The sequence below is a fragment of the Pelodiscus sinensis genome, chromosome 2, assembly GCF_049634645.1.
Source record: "Pelodiscus sinensis isolate JC-2024 chromosome 2, ASM4963464v1, whole genome shotgun sequence".
NCBI classification, from domain to species: domain Eukaryota; kingdom Metazoa; phylum Chordata; order Testudines; family Trionychidae; genus Pelodiscus; species Pelodiscus sinensis.
The window spans coordinates 106977568-107002408 of NC_134712.1; the positions used below are offsets into that span (position 1 = coordinate 106977568).

A 24841-nucleotide genomic window follows, 5' to 3' on the forward strand; every position below is an offset into this window, starting at 1 on the left:
GTTTAGATTTTAAAAATATTTTGGGGACATAACTCTTGAACAAATGCACTTCTGATCTTTCCGCTACTTATGTCAAACATGCTTTAAATTTTCCCTTTTTATATATTGCTGAATCTTAATCCTGCAATCTCCAAAGAGATCTGATACTGGATAAATTGGTGTAGTTTGAATGCTATAGTGTCTACCTTTTTGTGGCCAACAAATTTTGCTCAGAAGTCTGTAATTTAATCCCAGGAGTTATGGGAGTCACATTTAGTGTTTAGTACATATGTACAAGTATTCAGTTGTGGTTTTAATTTATCAGATGGGGGTAAGATCAGTTACTTTCATTTGATCTAATTTTCAGACACATTTTTTTTCCATAATTTTATCCCGAAGAGAATTTTACAGACTTGTGCTAATAGTGATTTCTCTTTAAAAGTAAAATTAAACATGACTCTTTTTATGTTTGAAGGTTTAGAGCAAAAAATAGAATTAAATAAGCATTCATTTAAAAATGAAGGCTGTTTGCATTGTGCAACCAATTAGATTATGTGTACTAACTTAAGAGAAAAGGCTTATGGTGAAGCAGAGGAAGGATACTTGGATAACAAAAAGCTGCAGGGATAGTCGGGAGGAGGAGAAGTAAGAATTTCAGAATTGGTTTCCTGTTAAATTTTACTTGAAGGTTTTAAGTACTTTAAATCAGTGTAAACTTGTATTCCAACATACAATAAAATTATTTTTGTCAGTAATATATGTTGAAAATACCATGCTTTGTTTTACATGGCTATTATGAGGCGAGATTGTGATCCAGGATATTTTGTCTATGTGGGCTATCTTCATCTTGAATGTGCAGGTGCATTGAATTAAGTTGGGTTCATGCCCTCTTACTTCCTCTCCTGAGTAAGTAGATGGGGAGGGACAGGAAATGGTTAGAACTTTGAGGGTTTTTTTCACCTTCTACTTGCTGACCCTAGATGATGATGATAGAAAAGGATGTAATGCTGGTATAGGCAGGTAATTAATTGTTATCCATTGGAAGCAAGAAGGATGCAGGAGAGAAAATGCGACTCAGAGGAACGCTTCAAGGTTGTGTTCACTGCTTTAAAGTTCATTCCCCCCCCCCCCCCCCTTCATGGTGACCAATGTGCATGAGTTATCCCAAGGTGAATAACATAAGTGAAGACAAGGCATTTGAGTTTTAGCATGAGATAAACTTGCTGACTTTGGCCTTTTTCCCCCACCTAGGGATGACTTGAGTTTACCTCGCAGTGAAAATGAAGAGAATTGTCTTTATTGTGTTTTTACCTCATGTGGTTCATGCACATTAGTTATCCTGAGGTAAAAAATAGCTTTTTAGCAGTGAAGAAAAGCCCTGAAATTATCCAGACTGCCCTGGGGAGAGAGGACTTGGGGCCAGGTGAGAGGTACTTCTCCAAGGCTCTGGCAACTCTAGCAGGCTCAGCTGGGGGAGGAGCACCTATTCCCAAGCTGCTGCAGGTGCAGCCATTTTGTATGTATGTTAAACAAGATTTTTTTTTTTCAGATAGTCTTAAAACAGAAGGTTTATCCTCATGAATTAGTAATTTTTACGTATTCTGTGTGTCTTTTACATTATCATTAACAGCAGTGAAGATTTATTTTGATAGGATTCGCTGCCATTCTAAACCCCTGCTTTCATGTGCTGATAATGTTCTGAAAAAAAATTACCCTTTAGGCTGAGGATTCCATGGTTGTTCTCAGAAAGGGGTGAATATTTTTGGAATATGTGATAAAATTCCATACAGCCACATTTGTGTGTGAAAGGCCGAAAGAAATCTTCTAGTTGTCCTGTGAAGAATGATACCTCCACTGGCATGTTTATTGCACTTGCCATGGTCTTGGCCCACAACGGCTGAAGTAAGTAGAAAATAAGTACTTGAAATAAAATGTGAAGTGGTGGATTATTTGAAACCATTTTACACCATGTTCAGAGGCTCTAGATATATTCAGGTGTCATTATGAAATGCCTGAAGAATCTCACTGGCAGGTGCACTTATTGCAATAAGTGACCTTGTGTACATTAGTGGTTTTTTGTATAAATGAATATTCTGCACTAGTGTGACACTCACATTCTATGTTGAAACAAACTTGAGGTTTGTGTCACATTTGATGGGCTTGAAGGACAATGCAATTTCTGCTTGTACTGGAGCAGCAACAGTTAAAGATCAGTGTAGGATCTTTTACGTAGTCAACAAACGGTTAGATTAAGGAAAGAAATAGCAACAGGCAGGCACATGGACAAAAATTGATATTAAACTTTTTTTTATATAAGGTCAAAACGAGGTGAACTAGAATTCTTGGCTGTTGAAGAAACACTTGATACAATAAGCATTATTGAAACATGTTGGAATAACAAAAATCAATGGGATATTTTAATGCTTGGCTATAAATATAGATTATACATTACACAGGAATGACAGATTAGGATTAAGAGGTTGACAGGTGGTGGTAGATTTAAGATTCCATATAGAATCTAGTGAGATGACACAGTTGAATCTGTATGGCTGCAAATTGCAGGCTGTAATAATGCAAGTGTGCTTTTAGGTTTAAACTACTACCCTCTAGTTTTTTTAAAAAAAAATATTGTGTGTGTAATACTGAGAGAGATCAAAGAGACAGCAAAGTCTAACCAAGCTGTAATGACAAGGGAACTCAACTATCTACACATAAACTTGTCAAATACCACAATGGAACAAAGTATGGGGGAAGCAATTTCTTGACACCTTAAATGATTGCTTCTTGTAACAGCTACACTAAGAACGCACAAGAGGAGAGGCTTTGCTTTATTTAATCCTAAATAACAACACAGGAGTTAGTTCAAGAAATAACAGCAGCCTACTCACTAAGCAATGGTGACTATAATGTAATACCTTTAAATATTTCAAAATCCAATGTTTACAACAATATACAGGAGGGAAGAAAGGTAACAAAAACTAACTCAGTGACACTATACTTCAAAAAGCCAGAGAAGAAAAATCCATAGATTTGGCATGATTGTTTTTACACACAATCTTGACCCAGTAACAGAATTTCAGAAAAAAATAAGAATTATGCCAGTGTGGCTAAATGGGATAGTTCAAGATGTTGTCTGAGCCAAACAAAGAACCTTCAAATTTTGGAAATCCTAACTAATCCCAGCAAAGTCAATAGTAAGGAGCATAAATTATAGTGGAAAAAGGCAAGAAGGAAATTAGGAGGGCTAAAACTGAATTCAAAGAGCAAGTAGCTAAAGTATAAAAACCAACAGCAAGAGACTATATACATATGTATATCTCACATTTCCTGTTTCAGAAAGAATAGGTGAGTCCTCTGGGTCAGTGGTTCCCTTTTTTTATGCCACAGACCGGCAAACCCATTCACGAACTTGGGGGGGGGGGGGGGGGGGAGAGGGGGGTTGGTAACATTATTTGCATATTCATTATGCAAACAAAATGTTGCTGCCCACCTTGCCCCTTGCTTCCCAGTGCCTAACACTCTTTGACCCCCGCCCTTACAGGCCATGCCAACATCCTCTTGCCCGGTGACCCCACCACACTCTCACCCAACGCCCTTTTGCCCCCACCCCACCCTCGTGCAGGGTGAGGCTGCCCCCTCTAGGGAGCATGGCTATTATTGCCGTGTGGGCAGCAGGAGTGGACCTCCTCATTCACACCTCCTCCCTTCCCAAGTGCGTCTTGCACCCTCAGGGTGGGAGGGGAGCATGGAACCCTGGTCAGGCCGCCTTACCAAGGAGGGAGGGATGCGCCTCCTGCTTCGCCGCCTCCTGCTGATTATTTCATGGTTGTATTTTTTTTAAAGCAATCTGGGTAGTAGTAATTGCTAATTTGCATGTTTCTAGTTGCATACATTTTATACAGTGCCTATTTGTATTTTTGACGATTTTCCCTTTCTTCACCCAGTGAAATATTTTTGAGAGTATTTTTCCAGCTCTGTAATGTATCTATTTTGGCCTATAGTGGAAAGGGTAATTATTTTGGAAATAGAAATGGCATTTTGTTTCTTTAAATTGACCTTTTAGGAAATTGGCAATTATCAGGAATTTGCTCTTCTAACTATTCAAAGAGGGGCAACCTTGTTGGTCATTTGGTTTTTACCAAATGCAAAATAAAATGTCTTGCTCTGAAGTGAGCAGACCACTCATTCTGTCTTTGTTTAGAATTGGTTTATAATCTAAATAATTGGATTTACTACTTTATAATTTTTCATATTAGAAAGTAAAGTTAATAAGATTAAATACATTAATGAAATTAAATCAATAAGGAGCCAGCTTCATGTTATCAGTGCTTTGGCTTGTATTGTACATTTTGGTTTTCCCTGGGCCATATTCTGAAACTTTGTCCTTTTGGTAATCTGTGAAATTTAGGAAGGAACCTGATTTTAAACATTTAATCTAGAATCTGTAATTCCCACAATATTAAAACTGCATGACATACAGATATTAGTCCCTATCTGCCATATGTTGACCTAGTCATATACTCTCACACCATGGTCCCCAACCCAGTGCCCGCGGGCGCCATGGCGCCTGCCGGGCCCTTTACGTGCGCCCGCGGAGCAATCTGGTCTGGCCCTGGCCCGGGCCCCGGGATTGCGGCACATGCCGGTGCCGGCTTCGGGTGTGCGGCGCATGCTTGGCCCCGCCCCCAGTCACGTGGCCTGTGAGCGGCCCCGCCCCCGTACACGCAGTGCGTGAGCAGCCCCGCCCCCAAGCGCCCGGCAGCCCCAAAACGTTGGGGACCACTGCTCTCACATATCAAAACTGATGCCTCTGGAACCCAGGCCAGCTCATAGATAGTTACAGGCAGTCCCCGACTTACGTGGATCCGACTTATGTCGGATCCGCACTTACGAACGGGGCTTTTCTCGCCCCGGAGCTCACGGGCGGCGGGTCGCCACCCGTGTCCTCCGGGGCGAGAAAGCTTCTCCCGGTCTCCCTGGTCTGCTGGGAGGGTCCAGCGGCTTTGCTGGACCCCCCCCCAGCAGACCAGGGAGACAGGAGCAAAGCCACACGGGCGGCATCCCGCCGCCTATGCGGCTTTGCTCGGGGACAAAGGAGCAAAGCCACACGGGCGGCGGGGTCCCTCCGCCTGTGTGGCTTTGCTCGGGTCTCCCTGGTCTGCTGGGGGGGGGAGGGAGCGCAGCTAGTGCGCCCCCCCAGCAGACCAGGCTTTTGTTGCGGGACGCCTCGGGTAGAGCAGCTGGGGTGTTGCCGGGTTGGTCCTGTGGGAACCTACCGGGCAGCGCCCCAGCTGTTCTGTCCCAGGCTCCAGATTCAGCAGCTGTTGAAACTGATCAGGCTGATTGCAGGAAGCTGGGGGCAGAGCAACTCTGCCTCTGGCTTCCTGTAGTCTGCCCCTGGTCAGTTTCAGTGGCAGCAGCTGAATCTGGAGCCAGTTCTGACTTACATACAAATTCAACTTAAGAACAAACCTATAGTCCCTATCTTGTACGTAACCCGGGGACTGCCTGTACTTTGGAAGCCCCACCAGGTACCAGGGTAAAAAAAGCTGTGGGCTTCTTTGTTTTAATTCACTGAATTGGTCTGGCTTTTAGTTAATAAAACTTGACCTTTTGGACATTGATTGTCTGGTTCCCTGGCCAAGAGGTGGTGCACGACAGGACTGAGAACAAAGCAAGAGAGAACAGGGAATGCCTCAGAAGTAGTGCTAAATTCTGCATATCAGGAAGAGAAGGAATGAAGGAAGAGTGGTCATTGAGATTTTGTCACTGTATGATCAAGTGTGCCATCTCACCTCCTCTGGTAATAACAATGATGTCTTCCAAATGGACTGGCGGAAGAATTTCAGCTCTAAATTTCATAATAGATAGAAGTGTTCTGCTGGGGTTGGGCTGTTGTGGGGTAGAGTTGCCAACTATCTGGTTTTCAGCTGGATCAGTGCAGCTCCTGGAAGTGGCCAACATGTCTTCTGGCTGCTAGGTGCAGAGGTGGCCACAGGGGCTCTGTCCACCGTCTCCACTCTGTGTACCAGCTCCACAGCTCCCATTGGCTGGGAACCGTGGCCAGTGAAAGCTGTGGGGTGGCACTGGTGAATGGGGTGGCATATGGAGCCTCAAGATTCTTCTGTACTTAGGAGCCAGAGGGACATAGCTGCTGCTTCTGGAAACTGCCTGAAGTAAGCGCTGCCCAGAACCTGTACCCTGAACCACATCCCCTAGCTGTGAGCCCCCCTCCTCCCACACTCCAAACCCCCAAGTCCCAGCCCTGAGCACCTTTTTTCACCTCAAACCCCTCATTCCTGGTTCCTCCCACACCATGATCCTTTCATTTCTGGCCCTCTGGACCCCGCACTGCCAGTTGGAGCCCTCACCACCTCATACTCCAACCTCCTTAGCCCAGTACCCCTCCCACATTCTCCATCTCCCAGCCTGGAGCCCCCTCCTGCAACCCAAACCTCTCATCCCTGGCCCTGCCCCACAGGAGCCCTCACCTTCTGCACCCAAACCACCCGCTTCAGACTGGTGAGAATGCGTGAGCGAGGGAGGATGGGAGAGAACGAGCGATGGGGTGATGGAGTTGAGAAGGGGCAGGACTTTGGAGAAGAAACAGAATAGGGGCAAGGCTCAAGGGTATTTGGTTTTCTGCGGTCCAAAAGTTGGCAACCTTCAGGGTGGAGCGATGATGTTACTACCTGGTGACTGGGTGAGACTGGAGAAATGTAGTACCCAAGTCAGAATATGGGGAAAGTGTGTGCACTGGAATGGAACAAGGACGGGACAAAAAGCCCAAAATATAAATGTCAACACATTTTGAAATGTACTTGTACTTTACTAATTCAATAGGCATTCGTTTTTAATATAAATATTTATATTTATATTATAAACAATATAAATATTTAATATAAATATACTGGGTATCCACCACTCCCTCGTCAGCACCTCACATGCTGAAAATATTATTTTGCTCCTGGGATGGGAAATATTGAGTAGGGACACTCTGACTCATATGATGGTAGATTGTGCTGTAAATAACCAGATGAGCAGTCCTTAATGTAAAGGGTTAACATTAAATCTTAGCACAGGTTTCAAATGTGCATTTCTTGTATTTCTGTTCAGGTGCCCTTAGTGTGGCTTTTTATCTGAATCTCTGGTTGGGGGGAGATGTGAATAGGTAAATTCAACAAGCATTTGCCCAATTTAGTGACTAGATCAGGGTTGGGGAGCCTAAGGCCTGGGGGCCAGATGCAGCTCCTGGCTTACTTGGATCCAGCCGCGAAGGCTCAGGGCTCCCCTCTAGCACTGGGGACCCCATACTGGTGCTGCAGCCCTCCTGCCATCGCCCCTGTAGGACTGGAGCACACAAAATCTACTCTCCTGGGCCCCCCCTACGCTCTGGTGTGTGATGGGAGTGTGGGGCACGTCTTTATCCTTCTCAGTCGGAGGCCATGCCAGTGAGGCCCTGATCTGAAAAAGGTTCCTTACCCTTGGACTAGATTATTTTCAACCGTATGCTTGAAAGATTGAGTACATCCTTTCAGGGCAGTCACTCTGTGTTACAGAAGCAAGCAAGGTTTTTATCCCACGTAACCTTAGTAGTCTGTTTTTAGAGAGCGTACATTTTGTGCAAAACAGAATCCATAATGAAAAATTACTTGTGGCTGCATATGTGCTTTTGGTGATGATAATATAACCAGTTGAAATTAAAATCACATTTATCTTCTGCAAGAGCTCTCCAATCTGTGTGTGTGTGGGGGGGAGCACTTTGCATTATAAACTGATTTTTTGTATAGCTGGATTGGTGTATAGAAGTGGTTGTGTTTTTTTTCTGAAGGAGCGTTGTTCCTAGATAAAAGAAATGTATATGTTAAATTAGCCTGTTTCAGTTCAGAATCATAAGCACCACTGTGTAATAACCCATATATGAGTCCCTTAGGAGGTGGAAATAAGCAAGCAATATATGCCTATCAGGAGAGTCTTTTGATCACGAAGAAATATAATTGCCCATTGGAAAATTGTGAAAGAATTAGAGACAACAAATTTAGAGAAATTGTTAAACAATTCGTTTCAATCATTATGGAGGACAATTGTAATGCTGCTATTTTTTCAGTGTTTTAGCCAGGCAACACCTAGCTAGATGCTTGATAAAATGTATATTGTGCATAGAATCCATCACAAAGCTTTTGAAGATAAAACCATGAAGTATGTGGACGATATTCTACAGCTCTCTGAATGCGTATGTGTTTGGCGAGCAGGTTAAACTCTGAAATGTCTTGGCTTTGAAATTAAGGGAGATCTTAAAGTTCTTGGGGGGTGGGTGGAGGTGGGGACTTCCCCAAGGTTGTCTTTGTAGAACTGGTAGATCATGAGTGTAGAACTGGACCGGCGGTTTGCTTCCTGTGCCTTGATGTTAGGCGTTTTACAGCTCCTTCTCTTTGACTCGGTACTGCAGTGTATCCTGGTCATGGCCTTTTTCAATCAGGCATCTTGAGATCTGTCCATACGTATCATAATTCCTATGACTCGAGTACAGCTGGGACTGGACAGCCTCCTCTCCCCAAACACTGATTAGGTCCAGCACCTCGGCATGGCTCCAAGCAAGGTTATCTCCTGGTGCATAGAGCAGGCGCGGCCAGTTGGAGAGATGTGCTGAGGGCACACCACACATCACTGATCAAACAGGAAGGAGACTTTCAGATTTGAAAAAGAATGCAGAGGGTGGGTCTGAGGGTCGGTCACCTGAGAGCAGGGCAGTAGAGTTCCAACAGATGACCAGAAAAGCAAGACTAGACATTGTGGGAAGGATACCAGAGGCTACTCAGAAATCAGTACTAAATCATGAAGTCCACACTGGTTTGTATCTAGAGTGTAGAAAGCTCCACGCTTCTCGTCAAGCTGGTTTACCTAGAGCACAGCAACTGCGGATCTAGTGCAATGCTAGTGAACGTTAAGTACCTTGCTAGTATTGAACATTTCAGAAATTACAGCGGGGGGGGGGGGGTGAAAAGAGGAGGGAGTGCTTCAAAGTGGCAGCACTGTATGGAGCCCTGGGGCCAGACACCGGGCTCCATGTGGCACTGCTACTTTGAAATGCTGCTTGCTGCTCTGGGCCAGCATGTGGCATTTCAAAGTGGCAGCACCACGTGGAGCCTGGGGTCAGCTGAGGACTCAGAGTACCCTGCTGGCCCCGTGTGCCCCACAGCGCTTTCTCCTTTCTCCAACCCCAGGGCTGTTGCTACACTTCAAAGGCGGAGGTGCCCTTATTGACTAACTGAAATTTTACGACCCTATACTGAACCCGCTTTGGATCTCACCTACTTTAGCTCCAACATTTTTAGTGAACTGGAATAAGTTAGAACCTTCAATTTAAAAATGCTCGATTATAAAGTAAGTACGGTGTTAACTAGGGTAGAACCAAAGTAAACAAAAGTCTTTGTGCCTTTCTAAGGGTATGTCTACACTACCCCGCTAGTTCGAACTAGGAGGGAAATGTAGGCATACCGCACTTGCAAATGAAGCCCGGGATTTGAATTTCCCGGGCTTCATTTGCATAAGCGGGGAGCCGCCATTTTTAAATCCCCGCTGCTTCGAACCCCGTGCAGCGCGGCTACACGGGGCTCGAACTAGGTAGTTCGGACTAGGTTCCTATTCCGAACTACCGTTACTCCTCGTGAAATGAGGTGTATTGGTAGTTCGGAATAGGCACCCTAGTCCGAACTACCTAGTTCGAGCCCCGTGTAGCCGCGCTGCACAGGGTTTGAAGCAGCGGGGATTTAAAAATGGCGGCTCCCCGCTTATGCAAATGAAGCCCGGGAAATTCAAATCCCGGGCTTCATTTGCAAGTGCGGTATGCCTACATTTCCCTCCTAGTTCGAACTAGCGGGGTAGTGTAGACATACCCTAAGAGAGTTTTTCATAAAGGAAAAATAGCAGATATTATTACGTGGTATAATTTAATTATATGGAATGTGTGAAAATGATTTGAACATATAACATGATAGCCACACTTATGGATGAAAATGTTCCTGTTTGCTATACTGATTTGCTGTAAGCAAGGTAAAAATCACCTAGAAATACTTAAGATTTCAACAGATACGTTAAGATAACTGGTACAACAAATTTTCTCTTAAACCTAATGCATTATAATTTTTATACTTCAAAAATACTTTGCAGACTAGGAACAACTAAGGAGGATGTTATTAGTATTTGATTGATCCCTCTCTTCTCTCAGTGAATTGTTAAATTTTACGTCTCTATTCTTGGTTCTGCCTAATATGCTTGTGGTGTTCTCTTGTTTTCACAGGCCAAGGCTGCAAGCACAAAGGAAGTTTGCTCAATCCCAGCCAAACAGTCCCAGCACAACTCCAATAAAGATAGTGGAGCCATTGTTACCCCCTCCAGCAACTCAGATTTCTGACCTCTCCAAAAGGAAGCCCAAGACAGAAGATTTCCTTACGTTTCTCTGCCTTCGAGGTAGGACTCTTATAGCAGCCTGAGGGAACAATCTCTGTAGTTCAGTGAACAGGCTGCAGTACCGCACAGTACAGCCTACCTGAACACAGTGGTGTTGCACTTGAACATATTGTACACATTTCCTACTCAGTAGCCTGACTGTATACACAAAAAAAGTCTCGGAAGGGTAGCCGTGTTAGTCTGTAACTTTAAAAATGAGTAGTCCTGTGGCACCATGAGAGTAGCTAAATGCTCGTGTTTCATGTGCCAGAATGGTAGCTCTTACCATTGCCCTTTCCTTCCTGTAGCTTTGTTGAAGGATTGTGCCTTCATTACAGATAGTCCCTGCCCTGCTGGCAGACTCCTTACGTGAAGAGCTAATCCCCTGAGCTTTGCTTACTTTTGCCTTACAACTACCACTTTGCAGATTCCTGTTGCTTTTCTTAGGGTAGAGTTCCCTCACTTGGAAGTGAGCTGACCAGTATCAGTCCTAGCTGCCTGGCTTGGTTTTCTCCTCACAGTACAGCATGGTTGATTTTTTTTTTTTCCTCTTCTTATTTACTCTGCTGCTAATGGCTCAAAACCAGGCTGCCAAGTTCTCTGTTTTGACTCTCATCCAATATGTAAAGTTCTTATGTAATGGGTAGATAGGGATGGGAGGTTCAATTTTTTATATAGATTGTGAAAAGTAGTATCCAATGGAGACTAAAATGCAGATTCAATCCCTGGCTACATTTCTGTGCATTAGATCTAATTTGCTGAGTGGCAAATTGCTCTGTATGTTGGCAGCATGCTGCCAGAGTGCTCGGGCCAACTGATGCATTTTGTTTGTGGGAAAATTCAGTGTGTGCATATGGGTGTATTCGTAGAGCTATATTTTCTGTATCATACATGTGTTTTTAAATATCTCAAGACCACCACACCTATGGAGAAGTGACTTGAGAAGGGGTGTAAACCCTCCTTCCTCACAATCTGGCTTGACTAAAACAATATGAGATACAGGCATCTTCTCCTGACCCAATGCTTCATGCAACAAGATTTTTTCTCTTAATAGTGAACATTTGCATGTTTTGTATCTATAATTTTCTTTCTATAGATATTCTGCTGTAAAGTAATAGAAGTTTTGTAAAATTCTTGAAGGTCTGCAATCAATTCTGAAGTTCTTCAAGATTCAGAAATGTAGGGTTTTTTTTCAAATAATACACCCATGTAAACAGAAGATTCTTCTTCAAGTGATGTCTCTGTGGATGCTTCACTGTTGATGTCAGGGTCGATCTGGCATCACAGATTGGAGTTTTTCCTAGCAGTATCTGGTCAGGTCGCACATGTGCAGTAGGGGCACGTGTTGTTTGCGCCTTTGCAGTTCGCATTCATGGCCTGACTCCTCTCAGTTCCTTCGTTACCACCCTTGATTGCAGATGGAGCTCAATCCCTCTCCTCCTCTTCATTTACCTTTAGATATGAAATTGAGTTAGTTTTAAAAATGGTCTACTGTTGTTCATCGTCTATTAGTCGTTAGTTAAAAAAACCAACCTGTTCTCAGTATAGGTAATTAGTTAGTTTTAAAGGTTCCTGAGGGACAGCGCTCCATGGGCATAGGCCAGGCTGTGTGTCCTTCGGGCATCTAGTTCGTTTTTAAAAAACGAACAAACCAAAAAACCACAAAACAGGGAGAGGATAGTGGAGGATAAAAAGCCAGCAGCGGCAACAAATGGCAAGACAGAGACCATAAAAAAGCCTCAGGCGTGGCGGAGCAGTAAGCTTAAAAAAAAAAAAAAAAAAAAAAAAAAAAAGACAGACAGACAACAAAGTACTCAACTCCCTTGGTTTTAAGAAATGTGACAAATGTCACAACCCGATGCCTGCCTCAAATGGCCATGGGTCTTGTATTAAATGCCTTGGTGAGGCACATGTTCCTCAGAAACGTGTGCACTGTCATAGCCTCATGGCCAGGAGGCTCTTAATAAGTTTAAGAACCAACTCTCTTTTAATACATTTAAAGGCTGGTGCACAGAGGGGGGACCCAGTATGAGTTGGGAATCAGCTGTCCCGGCTTGTGCTGCGTACCTCCTACTGTGCTTTAGCCTTTTAAATGTATTAAGGGCAAGGACCTTGCGTGAGCTGGGAATCAGCTGTCTTGGGTAGTGCCGGATCCCCCCTGCTGTGCTTCTGATTTTTAAATGTATTAAGAATCACCAGGCTCTTAATACATTTAAAATGCAGAGGCACAGCATCTGGGACTGGGCATGAGTCGGGAATCAGCTTATTCCCGGCTCGCACCTGGTCCTGCTACTCCCCTGCCTGCTGCGGGTGCTGGGGGGGGAAACCAACTTTTAACCCAGGTTCCCCCAGCACCGGCTCCTGCTCCCCAAGTGCAAAGGCGGGGGAAGCGACTAGTCGAGGGACTAGTTGGCTATCTGATAAGCTTTTGCTTATTGGAGAGTTAACTAGTTGCTTATATCCCTAATCAGATGTCTCTCCGACCTCCTTACCCACTTCTGAACCACCCAGATCTCGTCAGAACGGAGGCACCTTACTCCATCCTCAACCATAAATGCCACATCTGATGGCGTAGCTTCTCTATGGTTCTCAGAAGTGGAGAAAATATGCTCACAAGTAAACAATATCTTACTCCAGAGTAGAGGACAGGCCACTTGTAATACTTACTTTTATAAATGGAAGCACTTTAGAGCCTGGTGTGTGAGTAGCAGGATCCAACCATTTACCGCCCTCTTCATATGATCCTCATCTACATCATACATCTGAAACAACAAGGTCTGTCAGTTACCTCTCTGAGTACACTGAGCTGCGTTGGCAGTGTTTTCATCCCCCGATTGATGGGTTCTTGGCATTTGCACACACTATTTTCAAGAAGTTCTTCAAAGAGCTACATAACCATAATCCTCTGTGTAGACCTCTAGTCCCCCACGTGGTATTAGGAGTTTAGTACTCAACACATTAACTGGGCCACCATTTGAGCCCTTGGCTTGCTTTATTAACAGCAAAAATAGTGTTTTTAACACATCAGCAAGGTGAGTTAGTGAGAGTACCACTCTCACAGCATCTTAGCCCTATGCTGTATTTCATAAAGACAAGGTTGTCCTGCGACCCCATCCCTCTTTTTTTTTCCTAGAGTCTGCACAGACTTCCACATTGAGCCAATCATCCTCTCTGCCTTTTATCCAAAGTCTCATGCTTCTCAGAAGGCGGCTACTCTACATACCTTGGATGTCCTAATGGCATTATCATTCTATATTGACCGCACATGACCCTTCCGGAAATCACAGCCATTATTTGTTTCAGTTACTGAGTGGTCTCGGAACGCCACTTTCGTCGCAACATATTTCCGAGTTGATAACATCTTTCATCATCCAATGCTTCTCCATTCAAAGTAGCCCACTCCCTGTGCCCCCCAGGGTGTACTCCATAGAAGCTGTAGCTGCATCAACCACTTTTCTGAAGGGAGTCCCACTTGAGGATGTCTGCTACGCAGCCATTTGGTCATCCAACCACACTTTCATGAGACATTCTGCAATCTCCACATGACAGGATCAGCTGTTGCCAATGCAGTCCTTTCATCCATGCATAAGCGCTAATCCGAAGTCAACCTACCAGTTTTGGGGTACCACTATGTAGTCACCAACAGTGAAGCACCCACGAGGACATCACCTGAAGAAAAGGAAGATATTCACTTTGTGCAGTAACATGGTTCTTCGAGATGTGCATCTATGTGGGTGCTCCACAACCCTCCCTTCCTCCCCTCTTCTTCAGATTGACTTTTACGCAATAGGGCGTACATGAAGAAACTGAGGGGGAGTTGGGCTGCAAGTGTGAACATCAAAGGCACAAACTGCACACACCCCCTACTGCGCATGTGTTGCCCGACCAGATACTGCTAGAAAAACTCCAATCTGTGGTAATGGGATGATCCTGACACCAACAGTAGAGCATTCGTGGGGACATACACCTTGAAGAACGGTCATTACTGCACAAAGTGGGTAACTTCCTTTTATATATAGATCTCACTCTACCTAATCCTGGAACTACTAGGATAAAAATACAGTATTAGGATTTAAAAAAAAAAAAAAAAACCAGTACACAGCTCCACTGCTACTTTATAGGGTCTGAGAACAACACACAGGGACTCGAGAGGGTGAATTCGTTTGGCAAAGGCATCGCCTTGGATTGTCTTCAACAGGAACATGTCAGGGGTAGTAGTCTAAGGCAGAAAGGGACCATAATGTGTGTCACTATGTCCATTCTGGCTTGTGCTTCAAGCCAGAGGGAGCACCAGGAGTATGCCATAAATTAGAGGATCCAATCTCCTTTGAATTATGCTGGGCCCATTTCAGTGCAGATTCTGTGTATCTGGGAGACAACAGGACTTAGGGAGATTGAGCATCAAATCTGGCCCTTAATGCATGTTTTACACCTTCATTTTCATGAGATTTTTTTTGTGTGCATTGATTTTTTTAATTTATTTTTTACACCTATAATATTAAAAGTTACAGAGAGAAGAGATTTGACAAACACTTGGTTAACCTCCAGTGGAGAGTTAGAAAACTTAGATTAGTTATCTCAGAGGGGTAAGCATGTTAGTCTGTATCTGCAAAAACAATGAGGAGTCCTGTGGCACCTTAAAGACTAACAGATAACTATTATGAGCAAATGAATTCATTCTCTAAGGTGAATTCATTCTCATTGTTTAAACTAGTTGGTGATTATACTTGTGTTTTTCCCCCCCTAATAAAATCTTTCCTAAAGTGACAATGATGGGTTACAATTTTTACCTTTTAAAAAAAATTCTTACTTGTGTCACTAATAACCAGAGATCCTAGTTTTCTGTGATTAATCCCCCTCCAGCTTATCTGCTTTAAAAATAATAAAAATCCGTGTTTTTCTTCAATTGGAATGAAACGCTGAACTTTAGTTTCCCTCACCATAATTAAGGCAACTTTTCAGTGTCAGATATTTTTAATAAAAGTCATGGACAGGTTATGAGCAGTAAATAAAAATTCACAGCCCGTGGTCTGTCCTTGCCTTCTAATATACATCCCTAACTGCAACTTGAACTGTGAGTGTTCTCTGGGGAACGCAGCGGGGGGGCCCTCAGGTACTCTCTGGGGCGGGATGGAAAGGGCCTATGATCTTTGCTGATGCTTTAGAAGTGGGGAGGGGGTAGCAGCAGTACATGGCCTGAGATCTACACTGGTGCTGAGTCAGGGAGGGAGAAGGAAGATTGGTTGAGCTGTCCTGCTTTGTACAGCTCCCTGAAAGTGGCTAGCATGTCCCTGCAGCTCCCGGGGGAGGGAAGACTGGGGGGGGAGGGGGGGGAAGAGGAGGGGCTCCTCTGCACAGGCTACCTCTGCCATGACTTCCAGCTTGGCAGTTTCCATGGGCTCCTAACAGGAACTATGGAGGCAGAACTTGTGGTTGGGGGCAGCATTTCAGAGGATCCCTCCCCCCTGGAACTTCAGAGATGTGTTGGCCACTTCTGGGGAGCTCCCCTGAAGTAAGCACCATCCTACACTGCAACCCCCTTCTCTAACCCTGAGGTTTCCCTCAACCCTGGTGCAGCTGGCCCAGGAGCTACCTGATCTGCTTGGGCAACCTTGGAGCCAACCACACTGGTTGCTGCAAAAGTCATGGAATCTGTGATGTCCATGGCAGACAGACATTTTGGCTACACTCTATGTAGGCTTCATTTGAACATGTTTTATTGGTATATTGACAGTATTTAAGCAAGTCCAAAACCTGCCAGTGCCATGATCTATAATAATAATAATAATAATAATAATAATCAAATGTATAGAATGATCCAATCACAGTGCATAGGTTCTTTCTTCTTGTCTTGTTCCTCTTCATCCAGTTTATGTAGCGCACTCTATTTGTTCTACAGATGTCTGTCTTCAAACGTAATCTACGGAACCAACAGCAGGTTACCATCAACATGAAATTTGTCCTTGCTAAATTCAGAGACATAGTCTTTAGGGAGATAATGTGTAAAGTTTTCTGTGTCTTTTTTCATAACTTTAATTATTCAGTGAGGCTGAAGTGACCTTTGAGATGTCTTAAAACATCTACCTTTGCATGCTATTGAGTGATTTCTATTTATGACTGAAGTAGTTCACTGGAATATGTTTAGCTAAGTAACTTTAAAGCATATTTAAAAAGTCTACCACAAGAGGGCGAAGTTGCATGCATTGAATAAGTGACGCTAGTACTTTAAATTCAATCTAGCTAATAGTTAATATATGTATTTATTTGTTTAACAAAATGTAGAAACTACGTATTCTCAGTAAAATCACAAATTCTGCATTTTTCCATGTTTTTAGAGGCAAACAAATTGCAAGGAGCCTTGCTTACTAACAATGATTATTGAATCTAAAATCATTTTAAAAATATTACTTGCTTACCTTTCTCATTTTATGTAGTCTTGTATATTTACTTTTTAGACAACACGGACAATAATGACATAATGGAAGTAAAATTGAAATCCACCTGTCAATTTCTGAGTAGCTCTCATAATGCCTGTAAGAGTTAAACCTAGAGACAGTGGATCTTAGAGGGTCTCCAGGGAGTGTTGGCAGGGAGCCAGGAGAGTCAATGAGAATAGTGTAAGTGTTGAATTGAAGCAGGACCTTTCTACTGCAGTTCTTGTGTGATCAGAGCAAGAGTTAGGAGAGATGAGTTAATCCAGGAACAAGGCATGGAATTTCCAGTGATACCCTGCTTAAGGAAAGACTAAACCTTGGAACAACAGATATGTATGTAGAACAGGGAATGTGTAGTCAGATGCGATCAGGTTATTTTCTTGGGTTTGGTCAACTCTCCTGCCCCCGTACACTGTTACTTTTAAACTGAATTCCAGTAAAGCAATTATCTGTGTTTTTTAATCTACCTTTTTTCAGTTGCTCTGGAACACCTAGCAACCAAATATGCTTTACCAAGTATATCTTTTGTTAATAAAAATCACTTTTTAAAGACTATGATCCAGTTCCTGTGTCCTAGAAGGGAGGAGGTTCTGTGTGCACGTGGCTGAGACTTGAAAGGTCAGCTATTAAGAAATTACAGTCTGTTTTCAAATGCTCTCCAGAGGGAGGATTAAAGAGTGTGACAATACCCCTGCAGGAAGAAGTTCCCATGTGTCTTCCTGAGTTCTTAAAGGGGTTTTGCATTTAGATGGTGGCAGCATACCACCCAAGGTCAGGGAATCTGTGACCTCGAAGTTTTTAAGCAGAAGCCTTTAGTGGCAGGGTATTTTAAAGTTTCTTTCTGGCCCTCTCCTGCACTCGCACAGCCAGAGTGGGGAACTGCCGTGACAATGCCAGATTACAGTATTCTGAAAATGAGAAAGTGTTGCAAGATAATTTTCTTTGTTTAAAAATAACTTTTCTTCATTTTCTTTTAAATTTCTAGCCAGTCTTGTTGAAAACATGTTGTAGAAAACCTCATTCTTAAGCCATCATGTAATATCCTCTTAACATTTGGTAACCACAGTTTTCAAAAAGTTTAAGAAATGGACAATTTCCCAACATACTACAGTTGTGATCCACAATGTTTTCCCTATGAAACAGTTGAAGGTTAAGGTTGGCATACATTTGTAACACTATTTCCCTTCAACGTTTTTCTAAATAAAATTGAGTTGAACATCATTTTTCAACTAAAGTTTCAGAAATATTAAGGTTTGATATGATGTAATAGTTGATAACATAGTACCACGAGAGGCTTAAACATTTATTCAGGTCTTTTGAAAACTGTGCAATGGATCAGCTAATGACTCAGTCCTGCACGTTGATCCAATTGAGTAGATCCATGAGCATGTACATAGTTCTGTTGATTTCAGTGGGACTTTTGTCACTTTGCAGGACTAGGAACTAGTTTGGCTAATAAGTAAGCAGTATGGGTATGTCTACACTACCCCGCTAGTTCGAACTAGCGGGGTAATGTATGCATACCGAACGTGCAAATGAAGCCCGGGATTTGAATTTCCCAGGCTTCATTTGCATAAGCCGGCCGGCGCCATTTTTAAATGCCGGCTTGTTCGAACCCCGTGCCCCGGCTACACGCGGCACGGGCTAGATAGTTCAAACTAGCAAGCCATTCCGAACTATCTGTACACCTCGTTCCAACTAGCGGGGTAGTGTAGACATACCCTATGAGCTTTGTTGGCTCAGTGATGCAGTCTGCTCCATGATTGCTTGACCCTTACAGTGGGATACTAAGAATGTATGGCACTCTGTAAATGTTTGATATGTAGGTCGCAGCAATCCCTCATTCTGAGAGAGGTTTACCACTTGAACTAAATTAGACCAGATTCACAGCAGTGGAGTTTTACACACTTCTGGCATGCCTCGAAGTGTTGCTGTTCTGTGGGCTGGAAAGTGTATTTAGAATAAATTGTATGCTATGTCTCATCTATTTCATAAGACAGCGGGGAAAGGAACCCTATTGGGTTTCCTACTCAAATTCCTTTTACAGATGGAATATCGAACATTGATGTTAAATTCCAAGAGGATCTAAACTACAGATTTGTGTCCCTTCACACGTCTTACAGTCCTTTAAAGTATTGAACAAATGTTCGTATAAAGTGAATGTTCCCTGACAATAGACGCTAATGAGCTAGTTTTATTTCTCCATGAAGCTGATCTTTTTCTCTCTCTGAATCACTTTGGGAAGATGCATTGAGCTTTGTAAACTTACTGCTATTTATACTTAATCCTATTTATACTTTATGAAATGAACATTTATGCCACAATTTCCCCTTTAAGTACAGTCATTTAAAAGTTACAACAACAGCAAGAACTTTACTCTTTCTCTGTGAGGATGGGAGGTTTTTCTTTATGACTTTTAACATTCAAAAATATAGCTGGAAAGTCTAATTGAATTCCAAGAACATGGAATATTAGATACAGGCCATTGGTGGAAGACAGTGGGACTCCACAAAGGGAGAAGCAGCCCATGCTTTGAAATCCCTTTGTAGTTATTCCTTATTTCTCTGAAAGTTTATAGACTCATAGACTCCAAGGTCAGAAGGGACCATTATGATCATCTAGTCTGACCCTCTGCACAGTGCAGGCCACAAAATCTCACCCACCCCTCCTAGAATAATCCTCTCACCTATATCTCAGATATTGAAGCCTTCAAATACTTTGAAGACCCCAAGATGCAGAGATCCTCTAGCTGTGATCTGTACCCCATGCTACAGAGGAAGGCGAAAAACCTCCAGGGCCTCTGCCAATCTACCCTGGAGGAAAATTCCTTCCCGACCCCAAATATGGCGATCAGCTGAACCCTGAGCATGTGGGCAAGACTCACCAGCCAGACACCCAGAAAGTTCTCTATAGTAACTCCTATCATCCCTCCATTGACCTATTTCCCACTGATAATGAATGGTCAACTAGATACCAAGATCCTGTTATCTCATCAAACCATCCCCTTCATAAACCCATCTAGTTTAATCTTGAAACCAGATCGATCTTTTGCCCCCACTACTTCCCTTGGAAGGCCGTTCCAGAACTTCACTCCTCTAATGGTTAGAAACCTTCATCTAATCTCAAGTCTAAACTTCCTACTAGCCAGCTTATATCCATTTGTTCTTGTGTCCACATTGGTATTAAACTTAAATAATTCCTCTCCCTCCCTGGTATTTATCCCTCTAATATATTTAAAAAGTGCAATCATGTCCCCCCTCAGCCTTCTTTTGGTTAAAGTAAACAAGCCAAGCTCCTTGAGTCTCCTTTCATAAGACAGGTTTTCCATTCCTCGGATCATCCTAGTGGCCCTTCTTTGTACCTGTTCCAGTTTGAATTCATCCTTCTTAAACATGGGAGACCAGAACTGCACACAGTATTCCAAATGGGGTCTCACCAGTGCCTTGTATAATGGCACTAACACCTCCTTATCCCTACTGGAAATACCTCGCCTAATACATCCCAAGATCGTATTAGCCTTTTTCACGGCCATATCACAATGGCGGCTCATAGTCATTCTATAATCAACCAGGACTCCGAGGTCCTTCTCCTCCTCCGTTACTTCCAACTGATGTGTCCCTAGCTTATAACTAAAATGCTTGTTATTAATCCCTAAATGCATAACCTTACACTTCTCACTATTAAATTTCATCCTATTGCTATCACTCCAATTTACAAGATCATCCAGATCTTCCTGTATGATATCCCGATCCTTTTCTGAATTGGCAATAGCTCCCAACTTTGTGTCATCTGCAAATTTTATTAGGACACTTCCACTTTTGGTGCCAAGATCAGCAATAAAAAGATTAAATAAAATTGGCCCCAAAACTGATCCCTGAGGAACTCAGCTAGTAACCTTCCTCCAACCTGACAGTTCACCTTTCAGTATGACCCGCTGTAGTCTCCCCTTTAACCAGTTGCTTATCCACCTCTCAACTTTCATATTAATCCCTATCTTTTCCAATTTGACCAATAATTCCCCATGTGGTACTGTATCAAATGCCTTACTAAAGTCGAGGTAGATTAGATCCACTGCATTTCCTTTATCTAAAAAATCTGTTACTTTCTCAAAAAAGGAGATCAGATTGGTTTGGCACGATCTACCTTTTGTAAAACCATGTTGTAATTTGTCCCAATTGCCATTAGCCTCAATGTCTCTAACTACTTTCTCCTTCAAAATTTTTTCCAGGATCTTACATACTACAGATGTCAAACTAACAGGCCTATAGTTACCCGGGTCGCTTTTTTTCCCTTTCTTAAAAATCGGAACTATATTAGCAATTCTCCAGGCAGATGGTACAACCCCTGAGTTCAGAGATTTATTAAAAATGTTTGCTAATGGACTTGCAAGTTCATGTGCCAGTTCCTTTAATATTCTTGGATGAAGATCATCTGGGCCCCCCGATTTACTCCCATTAAGCTGTTCAAGTTTGGCTTTCACCTCGGATATGGTAATATCTACCTCCTTATCCTCAGTCCCATTTGTTAACTTACCATTATCCCTAAGCTCTTCATTAGCCTCATTAAAGACTGAAGCAAAGTATTTGTTCAAATATTGGGCCATTCCTAGATTATCCTTAACCTCCACTCCATCCTTAGTAATTAGTGGTCCTACTTCTTCTTTTTTTGTTTTTTTCCTATTTATATGGCTATAAAACCTTTTGCTATTGGTTTTAATTCCCTTTGCAAGGTCCAACTCAACCTGACTTTTAGCCTTTCTCACTTTATCCCTACATGCTCTAACCTCAATAAGGTAGCTTTCTTTACTGATCCCTCCCATTTTCCACTCCTTATATGCTTTCTGCTTTTTCTTAATCACCTCTCTAAGATGCTTGCTCATCCAGCTTGGTCTAACACACCTGCCTATAAATTTTTTCCCTTTTCTAGGGATACAGGCTTCTGACAGCTTCTGCAACTTTAACTTAAAATAATTCCAGGCCTCCTCCACTTTAAGATCCATAATTTCTTTAGTCCAATCAACTTCCCTAACAAATTTCCTTAATTTACTAAACTTAGCCCTTTTGAAATCAAAAACCCTAGTCTCAGATTTATTTTTGTTTATCCTTCCATTTAATTTAAACTCAATTAGCTCATGATCACTCGAGCCAAGGTTGTCTCCTACAACCATTTCATCTATGAGGTCCTCGCTACTCACCAAAACCAAATCTAAAATAGCATCCCCCTTGTTGGTTCAGCAACTACTTGATGAAGGAATTCATCAGCTATCACATCTAGGAAAATCTGAGCCCTTTTACTATTACTAGCACTTGTTCTCCAGTCTATATCTGGAAAGTTGAAATCTTTCATGATTACACAGTTTCCATGAGTATTTACTTCATTAAAAACATTAAAGAGGTCTCTATCCATATCCAAATTGGATCCTGGTGGTCTATAACACACCCCAAGCAGTATCCCAGGGGAGGATCTGATAGTTTTCTTCCCCAATGTGATTTTTGCCCAAACGGACTCTGTCTTTTCCATTCCATCACTTTTTATTTCTTTACAATCTACCTCATCTTTGATATACAATGCGACTCCACCACCTTTACCCTTATTTCTGTCTTTCCTAAACAACACATACCCTTCAATACCTGTACTCCAGTCATGCCTAGTATTCCGCCATGTTTCTGTTATTCCTATAATATCTGGCTTCACTTCCTGGACCAATAGCTCTAGTTCCTCCTTTTTGTTACCTAGGCTCCTTGCATGGGTGTACAAACATCTTAATTTTTGCTGTTTGGCCTCATTCACATTCTTTACCCAATTTGGCACAGACGTTATACCTCCAATATGACCTATTAGACTAGTATCCACCCCACCCTTCCTCATGTTCATTCTCCTATCCCCAGCTATACCCTTTCTTACTTCGTTTTCCTCCCTCTCAGTGTTAAAATCTGGCGTAGAGATTACCTTGGCATCTCCCAATCATCTCCCCCAAATTCCTAGTTTAAAGCTCTCTTAATAAGTTGAGCCAGCCTCCATCCTAGAAGTCTATTTCCCTCCCTACTTAGGTGAAGTCCATCTCTAAAGAACAGTCCTCTGTCCATAAATGCCTCCCAGTGACCATACATCCCAAAGCCCTCCTTATAGCACCACTGCCTAAGCCATCTATTGATCATCATAATCCTGTCACATCTTTACTGTTCTTTTTAACCATATTCTAAGAATTTACCTATTCCTACTTCCTTTTGTTATGACCAGTTGTGAGGGATATTTTTGAAACTAGTATTCATTTCTTTTTTTCCAAACTTTTCACTTGAAAATGAGTATTAATGGACATTTTACATTTTTTTTAATCTAGCTAAGATGAAAAAAAAAAAAGCCCTCTAAACAAGTGTGTGTTTTCAAGGTATTTAGAATACAGGATTGACCAGGGTTGGCAGAATTCCCATTCACTTATTTTTGGTTTTTAAATCATGCCCCACAATTTCCAACATGAGAAGGAATGCAGATACATCTGAAATGTTTGCCTGCAGTGCTCTTATCTTTAAATAGATTCTTTGAAGGAGCCCTTGTGTCCTTTTCTAGAGGCATAATTAGTATCTTTCAGAAGTGCATGTAGAGAGGAATGTGTCATCTTCATGCTGTAGTACAATGGCCTGTACTTTTACTGTATTTTCTGTGAGTGAGCTCACATTATTCTTAATAGCTGCTGTTTAAGTTTTCTTTACCTCTCCCTACAATTATTTACAGGTTAAAAATGTTACAAGTGAAGCAATAAAAGTTAGAGAGATGGTTTTCTCTCCACTCTTCCTCCATCCTTTAGATGAGATGAGTTCTTCAGGGAGTGTAATTGCAGCAAAGTCTATGATTAGTAGCCAACATTAGAAAACTTTCCCAGGGTCCAATGTCAAAATAAGCTGGAAGTCTGGGAACAATGTTCTGTTGACTTTTTTTTCCTTAAGGATTCCTCAATAGAAGCATCTCAATAATTAAGGCCTCAGCTTTCAGGCGGTGCTAACTTTTGCCTTCTCGTAACACAAAACTCTTCCAGGTGATTTAACAATTTCACCAATTTTATGGTGTAGCAGTGTTGCAAAAATGTGTGCAAACAGCACCTCTACCTCTGTGATTTCCCCTTCATGCATCTGGCTAAGTGTTTTTACTCACAAAAGCTTATGTCCAAATAAATCTGTTAGTTTTTACAGTGCTACAGGACTCCTCGTTGTTTCAGTAGTGTCCACTGTCACTACAGCAAATGTGCCTATGTGTCCAAATTTTGGCACCTTTGCAGTGATCCAGTTCTTCAGAGATGACCTGCACCTGCTGATAGTGGGGTGGGACATCATTTAAAGATTCAGCTTGAGTCGCTCCTGCCTCCTCCCCAACCTCACCTTCAGTCTCTGATTTTGAACCTAAACTTGTTGCCAGTCAGTTTACAGCCATTGGTTCTTGTATGCACATTGGAGATTAACTTAAATAACTCCTCCGCTTCCCTGGTATTTGGATCTCTGATGTATTTATAGAGAGCAATCCTATCACTTTATAGTCTTCTTTTGGCTAGGTTAAACAAGCAGAGGTCTTGAGTCTCGTCTAATAACAAATAAGGTAGGTTTTCCATTACTTGGATCATTCTAGAAGCCTTTCTGTGCACCTGTTCCAGTTAGAATTTAATTTCTTAAACGTGAGAGACCAGAATTGCACACAGTATTCCAGATAAGGTCACACCATTGTACAGTAAACTTCCGATAATCCGGCACCTTTGGGACCCAGGGGGTGCCGGATTATCAGATTTGCCGGACTATCAGAAGGGGGGGCTATGAGGGGTCTGGGTGGGAGGGGGATGCCACCCCAGACCCCTCGTAGCCCCCCCTTCCGATAGTCCGGCTCTGCCCCAGGCGCCCCTGATTCAGCCGCTGCTGGTCAGTTTCAGCAGCGGCTGAATCAGGGACGCCTGCAGCAGAGCAGCTGGAGTGCTGCTGGGTTGGTCTGGTAGCTGC

General features: G+C 42.6%; 1 protein-coding gene across 1 annotated transcript in view; it reads left to right on the forward strand.

The window, feature by feature from the left end:
* Window positions 1–24841, forward strand: part of JARID2 (jumonji and AT-rich interaction domain containing 2) — a 298892-nt gene that overhangs the window by 205881 nt on the left and 68170 nt on the right. The window contains exon 4 of the mRNA XM_075921199.1: window positions 10280–10449. Coding sequence (XP_075777314.1) covers window positions 10280–10449 — 170 coding nt within the window. The remainder of the gene's footprint in view (window positions 1–10279; window positions 10450–24841) is intronic.